We start from the raw sequence: 10,142 nt of genomic DNA, 5'->3' as shown, positions 1-10,142 counted from the left end.
GAAGCGCGCCCCCGAACGCCGCGGGCCGGCGCCGTAGGGGCGGGGCGTCTGGGGCGGGGTCGGAAGTGACGACAGAAGCGGGGGGCGGAGACCCAAGATGGCGGCTATGGCGCTGGCGGCGGCGCGCTTGCTGCTGCGGCGCGGCTCGGGCTCGTGGCGCCGCTCGCGGCTGAGGTGAGCCGGGGACGCGCCGGGGGGCGCCGGGGGGCCGGGGCGGCGCGCGTCTGCCCGGACGCTCTGCCTCTGGCTTCCCCACGCCCAGGCGCGGCGCCGGGGCTTCGGGCTTCGGGACCCTGGCCTCGTCTCCGAGGCGCCTGAGGCGCTTCCCTGCCTGGGGCCCCGGTTCCGGGCGCCGAGCCCCATCCGCCTGTCCTCTCCCGCCCCCGCCTCCCGGGCCGACGGGGCCAGTCGGCGGCCACGTGTCATCTCCGCCCCGGCGCCCGTTCTGCCGCGGCGGCCCCCTTGTGAGGCCGAGCCCGCGGGCGCAGCCGGGAGCGCGGGCAGAGTAGGAGCCGTCGGGTGAACGCTTAGAAGTCGAGTCAGTGGGGTCCGACTGCGGGTAGAGAGCAGAGGGGTCGCCTCTGGAGGAGGGGGCGTTGACGCAGGAGGGGACGCACGTGAGGAGGGTCAAGCCCCCTGGCCCCACGGTAAGGGAGGAACGGAGGCGTTGGGGTTAAGGAGCCGGGCTGTGATCCCGGAAGCACCCGCAGGCCCGTGGGATGCGGTGCTGGCCGGCGGTGGCGGAGAGGGCTTCAGGAGAGGACTTTGGATAGAGTTAGAGTCCAGACCCCCATGGGGGGCGGTGGCTTCTATTTAGACTCCAGTGGGGCAGTTGGGGGCCAAGGCGGAGCTCGGTGCCAGAAGAGGTTTAACCCGCACGGTCCTTAATTGTGTACTTTACAAGAGATGGCGCTTGTGACTAGCTTACCGCGGACCCCTGGGCGGAGCCAGGATTTGTACCCGGCAGCGGTGCTCCTGCCCGCGCCTCGTGCCGTCTCTCCGGGGCTAGTGTAGACGGGCCCCGCGGTCACCACGGGCTCTGCGGTCTCGGGTCTGTAACGGGACACCTTCCCTGCGTAGGTCCGGAGCCCCCGCACACAGGCGCTTCAGTAGCAGCGGGACCTACCCCGGCGTCCCGCTCTCCTCCCCGTTGCCCGGCGTGCCGGAGCCCGTTTTCGCAGCTGTCGACGGACAGGAGAAGTTTGAAACCAAAGTTACCACGCTGGATAACGGACTTCGCGTGGCGTCCCAAAACAAGTTCGGACAGTTTTGTACGGTGGGAAGTAAGTACTGTCGGTAGCGTGGCTGCTGTGCTTGGTACGTGGTTCGTGGGCTGGACTCGGAGGGGAAAGGACACTCTAGAATCTGGAAACAGTACTCTAAGCGCGAGCCGCCATCTCGGTGGTGGGCTTTCTCCCTTTATACTTTCCGAGAATCCTAAACCTTCGCTGCCACGAATACCTGGCGTGCGACCCCATGAGTGTCAGCAGGCGTGTGGCTGTGGGTACGTAGCCCGGGGAGTGGACACACCGTCGCCCTCCCGTGATTGAGTCCACCTGTCTGATCACATTGTTTTAAAGCTTTCTCTTGATTGAACCCCCCCTTCTCAACATTTGACTTAACTTGTCAATTTTCTTTTTATTGCCAGTTCTTATTAATTCAGGATCAAGATATGAAGCAAAATATCTTAGCGGAATTGCTCACTTTTTGGAAAAATTGGCATTTTCGGTCAGTGTACAGTTTGTAACTTTTGAGACTTTGGGAAGGAGCTACCGTGTTTTAGTGTTTTTTAGAATGGTTATTTTGATAAACGACTGAGTTGCTAAGGTGTTGCTGCTAAAAGATCTTTAGATTTAAAGACAATTTGGGTTCACGTGTTTTAAAAGCAAGAATAAATTTTCCTTTTAGAAACTGTATCTTAGAGGGGCGCCTGGGTGGCTCAGTCGGTTGAGTGTCCGGCTTGGCTCAGGTCACGATCTCACAGTTCGTGGGTTCGACCCCTGCGTCGGGCTCTGTGCTGACAGCTCAAAGTCTGGAGCCTGTTTCGGATTCTGTGTCTCCCTCTCTTTCTGCCCCTCCCTCATTCATGCTGTATTTCTGTCTCAATAGTAATAAACGTTAAAAAAAAAACAAACTATCTTAGAGATTGTTTTGGATTCCTTACTTAGGTTTTCTTGTTTGTTTTTACTAGTCAACTGATCGATTTGACAGCAAAGATGAAATTCTGCTGACATTGGAAAAGCACGGGGGTATCTGTGACTGCCAGACGTCAAGGTACGCCAGTTTATTTTGCATTTTGCATCCACGAACTATAGCTGTTATCCTTGGGCGGAGTCCCACCGCCTGGAGAGGCTGGGGAGGTTGGCGGTGAGAAGCGAGCCTGGCCTGGGCAGGGTTGGTTGGAGAACTTGGTGGAGGGAGCACGTAGGCGGCAACACTTGCAGCGGAGCAGGCACAGCAGAGCCAGGCAGTCCCCGGAGGTTGCTGGCTGGGCCGTGGGGACACAGCAGGCCCCGTCCCCGGTGTGCTCTCAGAGCCGGCCGAGGGCTGCACCACCGGTGATGGAAGCGACAGCCAGGAACCAAGACTGGGGGCGTGGGGACAGGCAGCTGACCTGGTCTGGAAAGGAATGGCAGCAAATTGGACATTGGCCTGGTCTTGAAGGAGTTTGCCAGACCGAACGAGAGGAGGCGGCGGCCCAGACTCCGGGAACAAAGTGGGAGAGGCCCAGCCCCGGAAGAGGCAGTGGTCCTTCTGGGAAGCGGGAGAGGCCTGGTACGGGGCCAGAGCACAGATGGGGGCAGGGGCTGTGGACGAGGGCAGGTGGAGTCTGTCAGACGCAGCTCCGTTCCCCAGCCACGTGTTCCCCAGCCACGTAAGGCTGCGCGTGCCCCATGCTGACTGGTCAAGGCCAGGCAGCAGGTACTCCGGAAGCACGTGATGAAGTGCACCCCCGTGGTGCAGATGGCGGGGAGCCCATGCTCGTGAAAAGGTCAGAACTGGCCCTCATCCACCTGGGCTGGGCAGCCGCTTTCACTCCAGCACGTGCCGGAAGTTACGCTGTAAGCCAGGACGTGCCAAAGTGTGTGCTGGTCCTCGGCGCAGAGTGGGGAGTGGCCCCCGTTGGTGTGCACCTGTTGTGACCCTGACGCTTGGTGTCGTTTCTTCTTTCCAGGGACACCACCATGTACGCTGTGTCTGCGGATTCCAAGGGCCTGGACACAGTGGTTGGTTTGCTGGCTGACGTGGTCCTGCACCCCAGGCTCACAGGTGTGCCCTGCTCTGTGTGGGGTGTCTGGGGTTGGGGCACGGGGAGGCAGGGAGCCCAGCCCTCGAGGAAGAGCGCTGTGTGGCCCCCCAGGGGCTCAGCGACCAGTGAGCTGTCTCGGTGTCCATGAAGTAACGCTGCTGGTCAGGAAAGTTCTTCGTGCTTGATACTTTGGTGTCACTCTATACTTTTTGGCGTTTTTAGTGAAGTTGGATTTTTAAGGTGTTTTTTTTAAGTTTTTATTCATTTACATAATTTTTATGCCCCGTGTGGGGCTCAGACTCACGACCCCAAGGTCAAGAGTTGCACACTCCTCTGACTGAGCCAGCCAGGCACCCCTGGGTCTTTCATTTCTGAAAGGCATTTCGGACCGTCCTTACACACTCGGGCTGGTATGCTCACCAGGAGCTTCCATGTCCTGGTGTCCATCCCTTTCCTTGGCCCGGTGGTGGCAGGACTTTGATTCTGTGCCCAAAGTGGGCGAGAGCGGGCCATGCTGACCGTTCCAGCCACCCTGGCTGTGCTCTGGTCACGTCAGCCTGGCCTCGTAGTCCAGGTCACGGTGCCAAGTGAGGACCTTTCCGGTACGTGTTCCAGCTAGCTGATGACATGGCAGCCCTGATGTAGGACTGTGCCTCTTTTAAGCGCCTTCACGCAGCTTCATCCTCACAGCAGCCCTTTGGGATAGACAGGTCAGGGGCCTGAGTGCCTCTCATGGGAAGTAAGCTGGGGCTCAGAGCAGGGCCAGGTGACCATCTCATGGCTGAACCTGACGCCTCTAGGTTCTGCCCGCACGGCGCCGTCCCCCTCACTCACACCAGTGCCCCCAGGTCTGCCCCAGGTGAAGGCAGAGGAGATGCCAGCGTCTGGCAGCCAGCGACGCAGCCCCGCCTGGTGGCGCAGGCCCAGGGCCCTCTCCGTCCTGGTGGGTGTGGCCTGAGCCTTGTCTGGGTCCCTTGCAGAGGAGGAGATTGAGATGGCGCGGATGGCCGTCCAGTTTGAGCTGGAGGACCTGAACATGCGGCCTGACCCAGAACCGCTTCTCACAGAGATGATCCACGAGGTGAGACAGAAAACTCGCACGTGCCCTCGTCCGCCTCCGCGGCCCTCCTGCTACCAGGGCGGTTGGGAGGGGTTGCGTGCCTTCCTGAGGTCCTTCCTACAGGTTCTAGGTGTATACAGACAGGACGTTCTTGTTTTGCTTAATTAAAAACATTTTTTTTAACGTTTACGTTTGAGAGAGAGAGAGAGAGTGTGTGTGTGTGTGTGTGTGTGTGTGTGTGTGTGTGTGTGTGTGCGCGCGCGCACGAGCCAGCGAGAGGGGGAGACAGAATCCGAAGCAGCTCCAGGCTCTGAGCTGACAGCACAGGGCCGACACCGGGCTCGACCTCACAGACCGCGAGATCATGACCTGAGCTAAAGTCAGACGCTCAACCGACTGAGCCCCCCAGTCACCCCTTGGTGTATAATTCTTACAGTAACTAGACTTTTGTCGCTCTGTTTCTAGAGTGAGCCTTTTATTCCACATGGGGGTTTTTGAGTTTTCATCCTGGAGAGATAGGTTTTACTGTTTGTAGAAACACACAAAGCTACTCCCGCCAAATTAGCTAAGGGAAGCACCCGTGGGCTCTCCCTGCTGCAGCCGGGGTCATGGCAGGCTTGGCATGAGGGGGACACCTGGCCGTGGCCTCTCTCGTCACCTGTGTCTCTCCTTCCTTTTTAGGCTGCTTATCGGGAAAACACAGTTGGCCTCCACCGTTTCTGCCCCATGGAAAACATAGCAAAGATGAATCGAGAAGTGCTTCACTCCTACCTGAGAGCCTACTACACCCCCGGCCGCATGGTGCTGGCTGGGGTCGGCGTGGAGCACGAGCACCTGGTGGAATGCGCCAGAAAGTACCTGCTGGGAACCCGACCAGCCTGGGGATGTGAGGAGGCTGTGGACATCGACAGATCCGTAGCACAGTACACTGGGGGGGTCGTCAAGGTAAAGCGGTGACGGGAAACACCCCGTGACCTTGGGTCGTGTGTGCCTTTTTCCACTTGGGCTTTTGGCGCGTCGTCGGTTTGAATCTGCAGGTGTCGGGGTCAGCCGTACGTTCGTGGCTTTGCCGGATACACGTTCTAGTGCCCGGGCGTGACAGGTGTTCCCCGCTTAAAGCTAAGAGCTCGCTACGAATGGAGGGCGAAGGATAGTCCTTGTGTCTGGGGAATTGATGGGCGCTCGTGTAGGAGTCTGCAGGCCTGTTTCTAAGCGGGTCTGACCTGCAGGGTTTTTGAGGCCTCCTTGCTTTTCCACGCGGGTACACTGCTCGCCCTTCTCGGTTTCAGCTGGAAAGAGACATGTCCAACGTCAGCCTGGGCCCTGCCCCGTTCCCCGAGCTCACACACATCATGATAGGACTGGAGAGCTGTTCCTTCTTGGTAAGTGCCAGCGGGGCCCCAGCGCGGCGCGGGCGTCCCCTCCCGGCCAAGCTCTGCCCTCCCATGTCCCTCAGGAGGAAGATTTCATCCCCTTCGCTGTGCTGAACATGATGATGGGCGGCGGTGGGTCCTTTTCCGCTGGCGGGCCTGGCAAGGGCATGTTTACCAGGCTGTACCTCAACGTGCTCAACAGGTAGGTGGGGTTCCTTTTGCCTGCCTGTCCGTCCTCGAGGTTGCCTGGCCCAGCTGAGGGTGCTTGCAGACCATGACACCGCCTTCCGGGTGTCCCTTCGTCCGTGTTCCCTACAGGCACCACTGGATGTACAACGCGACCTCGTACCACCACAGCTACGAGGACACGGGCCTCCTGTGCGTGCACGCCAGCGCCGACCCCAGACAGGTGAGGGCAGCCCCGAGCGTGGCGGCCTGCGCTTCCCGTGCGGGTCACGTCCCCAGACCCAGCTGGTCTCTGAGCGCGCGAGCGTCACCACCGGAATTAGAAGAGACAGGCTGTGAGGTCTCGGTCACACTCCTCATCTCCGTGCTCTCTCTTAAAGGTTCGAGAAATGGTGGAAATCATCACGAAGGAGTTCATTTTAATGGCTGGAACCGTGGACGTGGTAAGTAGGGTGCAGAGCCAGCCGCAGACGGCCCCGCTGTGCTGGCAGGTCAGCTGGGGTGGGGTGGCGGCGGTGGGCCCGGCCTCTGTGCCCCCAACACCCCAGCCAGAACAGTCCACCCCCAGGTGACCCGGGTCCGCAGCTGAGCTCCTCCCTCCTCCCTGCTCTCAGCACAGTCACTGCACCCACAGCACCACCCGGGCTGCACCTGACTGGCCCCCGGGTCCTTTTTCACCTTATTGAGAGGAACAGCTCAGATCAGTCTTTGAAGATTTGTTTATCTTGAGAGAGAAATCGTGCAAGAGGGGAGGGCAAAGACGGAGAGGGAGAGAATCCCAAGAAGACTTCATGCTGTTAGTGCAGAGCCCAACACTGGGCTTGAACTCACAAACCATGAGATCATGACCTGAGCCCAAACCAAGAGTCAGACACTAACTGACAGAGGCACCCAGGCGCCCCCCCCTCCCAAAAGGAGCATTATTTTAAAAATAATACCATTGGGATCCCTGGGTTGCTCAGTCAGTTAGTGTCTGGCTTCGGCTCAGGTCATGATTTCAGATTTGTGGGTTCAAGCCCCGGGTCGGGCTCTGTGCTGACAGCTCACAGCCTGGTTAGGATTTCTTTCTCCCACTCTCTCTGGCCCTCCATTTATTCTTTCTTTCGAAAATAAGTGTTAAAAAAATAAAGGCTAAGCATCCAGTTTTGGCTCAGGTCATGATCTCATGGTTCGGGAGTTTGAGCCTTGCATCAGTCTTTACTGACAGCTAGCTCAGAGCCTGGAGCCTGCTTTGGATTCTGTGCGCCCCCCCCCCGCCCCCCCCCGCCACTCTACTTGTGTGTGTGTTCTCACTCTTTCTCTCTCAAAAGTAAATAAACTCTAAACGAAAATAAAAATAGTATCACATTTATGGCCCCTGGGTGGCTCAGTTCAGTGTCTGACTTGGTTTTGGCTCAGTTCATGATCCCACAGTTGTGGGTTTGAGCCCCATGTTGGGATCTGTACTGTCAGCACGTAGCCTGCTTAGGATTCTCTCCTCTCCCCCCTCCCCTGCCTGTCTCTCTCAAAACAAACTTATAAAAGAAAAATCTTTAAAAATAACGTATTTAAAAGTTGGCATTGGTGGCTCTGTTAGCGGTCTGCTAGGAAGTACTTCCTGCTATTGCGAAGCTAATTTGAGGTAAGTTTTATTTGCCTGCAGTTGCCAGAGTAGAAAGCACTCGTCTTAAGTTGGGGATTATCATCCTTAAACAATGACACGGACTCTCAGCAGCCAGCGTCTCCCAGCAGGAGCACATGCTGTCTGGCGTCTGGCAGCTCCACGTTGGCCGGGCGCCGCCTCTCTCCCAGCCGCTCTGTGTGCCCTCGGTTTTGGGCTGAGCTTTGTGACCACAACTTGAGGGGAGTCCTGAAGTTAAATTCCGCACCTGGTCAGAGAGGCTCATGGCACAGCCTCGGGGTCAGAGAGGCGCTCAGCACAGCCGGGTGGATGGAGCTGGTTCTCTCTGAGTTCCTCGGGGAGCGCAAGCCCGGGTGCCTGGGCCCTGCACCTGGGGTCTGGCTGGAGCCGCAGACTGTTGAACTTGTCTTCCTCGCGGCTTGGACGTGAGTAGGCCACAGTGCGTGAGCCACCCGGAAGTGACGCGTGGGACTTGGTGCTTGTCCCCAGGCAGAGCTGGCCCGGGCCAAGACGCAGCTGACGTCCATGCTCATGATGAACCTGGAGTCCAGGCCTGTGATCTTTGAGGACGTAGGGAGGCAGGTGCTGGCGGCCCGTTCCAGAAGGCTGCCCCACGAGCTGTGCGCGCTCATCAGTGAGTACCGTGCCGGCTTCCTCCCCTCCCTCCCTGAAGGTGGCCTCGGCCCTGTTAAGATGTGATGCCCGCGGGCTTTGGTCTGTACCAGCCCCACCTCACATCCCTGAGTACCGACCCCTGTGCCCCCCAGTTTCCACCGCTCTCGCTACTGCGCTGGGTTTCTAAGCGGATTCACGAAGATGATGGAAATGTTCACTCGGGGCCCAAATGGTGCGGGCCCTCACGGCGCTGCGGCAGGTCTCGGTCCTGGGTTCCCACGGCTTCCCGTGTGTGTCCCGCAGGAAGCCCTTGAGTTTCTTCTCAGGGTCACAGTTCTGTTTGTCTGCAGCTCTTTGGGGGACAAGTGTATTTTCACCCTATCAGATCCTCAGAGGGTCCATGACGTTTGTAACCTCGAGGCAGCTCCGGCACTCGCCCCCGCCCCTGGGGAGCCCCTCAGACCCTGGGCCCCGTCCTCCATAGCGAAGGCCAGCTGTGATGGGTGTGTTCCCACGCAGGCTGTGCTTCCGGGGCGCTCAGGAGGCCGGCCCGGGGGTGCTGTGTTGTTTCCCTCCTGCAGGCTCTCCACGCAGGTCACTCTGCGGGCGGGCTGCTCCGTGTTAGGTGCATCGGCTCCTGTGCGCAGGTGTGCTGAGAATAACTTGAAACCGTTGGTATATCCCTCTTTAGTAAGAAAATCTGTCACTCCACCCTGAGTGACGGTGCAGTCTACACACGCCTGAGTCTGGACTCTATGGAGTCTGCAGCCCGGCCTGGGACCCCTCGGTCTGGGTAGTGACCACGGCCACGCGCGGAGAGTCTGGCAGGGCCCGGGCGTTCCCCTGAGGCTGTCGTGTCCCCCATGCTAGGCAGCGTGAAGCCAGAAGACATCCGGAGGGTCGCCTCTCAGATGCTCCGCAGGAAGCCAGCGGTGGCCGCCCTGGGCGACCTGAGCGACCTGCCGGCCTACGAGCACATCCAGGCGGCGCTGTCCAGCCGAGACGGGCGCCTGCCCCGGACGTACCGGCTGTTCCGCTAGAGCCCATTGGCGATCCGGCCCCGATGCGGGCGGTGGATGGAGCACGTGTTCGTACGTGTGTCTTTGGGTGTGAATTTAGTGCAGAAATTCATAAAAGGTGCAAACTAGGGGACTCTTCTCTTAAACTCGATCAGATTTAATGTCGCCGAGCACAGCTCCGTGTCCGTTTCTTCAGGACTGAGCAGCACCAGCCAGTGGAATAGAGGTTGGTCTCCACCGCCACGGCTAGAGACCAGGTGGAGCGAAAGAGCATTGGAGGCGGTCGCTGGTGGGAGACCGGCCAGCGCTCTCCGTGTCCCCAGAGGCCAGCAGCTTTGAGCCCATGCCAGCTCGTCTCCTAATCGGGGCCGCGGGGCGGGGTGGAAGCCCCTGGTCTGCACGGTGTTTTCCTTCACTCTCAGGACGGGGCTGAGAGGCCAGGCTCCACTGGCTGCATCCGGTAGCTGTGCGCTGTGTCCAGACTGCACGCGGGTCGGCGCCTGGGAGGGGAGGTGGGGTCTCTGCAGATCGCTGGCCTGTGTGAGGAGCGGAGCCGGAGGCCGGGAGCCTTCGCTTCCGCGGGTGCACGTCAGGAGTCGCCAGGCCAGGCAACTCGAGTAACGCTGGTTAGCAGTGCGGGGCCCGGAGGGGCACGCGCGCACAGCCCCTGGGCCCCTCACGGGGGCCACGCCGTCCCTGCCTCTGGCCATGGGGTGGCGGGAACGCTTGGAGGAAACCCACCCTTGAACATTACTTTGGTTATTTAAGCCGCTTACTTTTGCCAGAGCCCATCATCCTATCTTGATGCCTTCCTGGCACATGTACCAGCACCAGCAGACGTGTCTGCCTGCTGGGGGGCGGACCAGGGAGCCGAGCTGGAGCCATTGGGGGGGGGGGGGATCTGTGTGGACCACCGGTGGTTGCAAATGATCCGGCGGTTACTGCCCTGGGGGGGTGTAGTGCTCACGAAGAGACATCAGGGCTGCACTGGAGCCTCTGACCACACACACTGCCGTGC

General features: G+C 59.5%; 1 protein-coding gene across 1 annotated transcript; it reads left to right on the top strand.

Annotated features, from left to right (window-relative positions):
- Nucleotides 1-66: 66 nt before the first annotated feature.
- Nucleotides 67-9,254, top strand: PMPCA (peptidase, mitochondrial processing subunit alpha). Its single transcript, XM_039219675.1, has 13 exons — nt 67-174; nt 1,081-1,283; nt 1,649-1,728; nt 2,192-2,274; nt 3,176-3,270; nt 4,231-4,331; nt 4,992-5,255; nt 5,600-5,692; nt 5,767-5,885; nt 6,002-6,092; nt 6,250-6,312; nt 7,980-8,124; nt 8,976-9,254. The coding sequence occupies exons 1-13, from the start codon at nt 98-100 to the stop codon at nt 9,143-9,145; spliced, it is 1,584 nt and encodes a 527-aa protein (XP_039075606.1). The 5' UTR covers nt 67-97; the 3' UTR covers nt 9,146-9,254.
- The last annotated feature ends 888 nt before the right edge of the window (nt 9,255-10,142 follow it).

Source organism: Hyaena hyaena, unplaced genomic scaffold (genome assembly GCF_003009895.1).
Source record: "Hyaena hyaena isolate Hyena2069 unplaced genomic scaffold, ASM300989v1 scaffold_823, whole genome shotgun sequence".
In the NCBI taxonomy this organism is placed as follows: domain Eukaryota; kingdom Metazoa; phylum Chordata; class Mammalia; order Carnivora; family Hyaenidae; genus Hyaena; species Hyaena hyaena.
Note: the sequence above shows the minus strand (reverse complement) of the source record. Positions and strands in the feature narration are given on the sequence as shown.

Bases quoted from the DNA above. Each gene is read 5' to 3' on its own strand.
- PMPCA (XM_039219675.1), top strand. From the start codon at position 98: ATGGCGGCTATGGCGCTGGCGGCGGCGCGCTTGCTGCTGCGGCGCGGC. The intron at 1,729-2,191 runs GTCAGTGTACAG...TGTTTTTACTAG, and splicing joins TGGAAAAATTGGCATTTTCG to TCAACTGATCGATTTGACAG. The intron at 8,125-8,975 runs GTGAGTACCGTG...CCCCCATGCTAG, and splicing joins CGAGCTGTGCGCGCTCATCA to GCAGCGTGAAGCCAGAAGAC.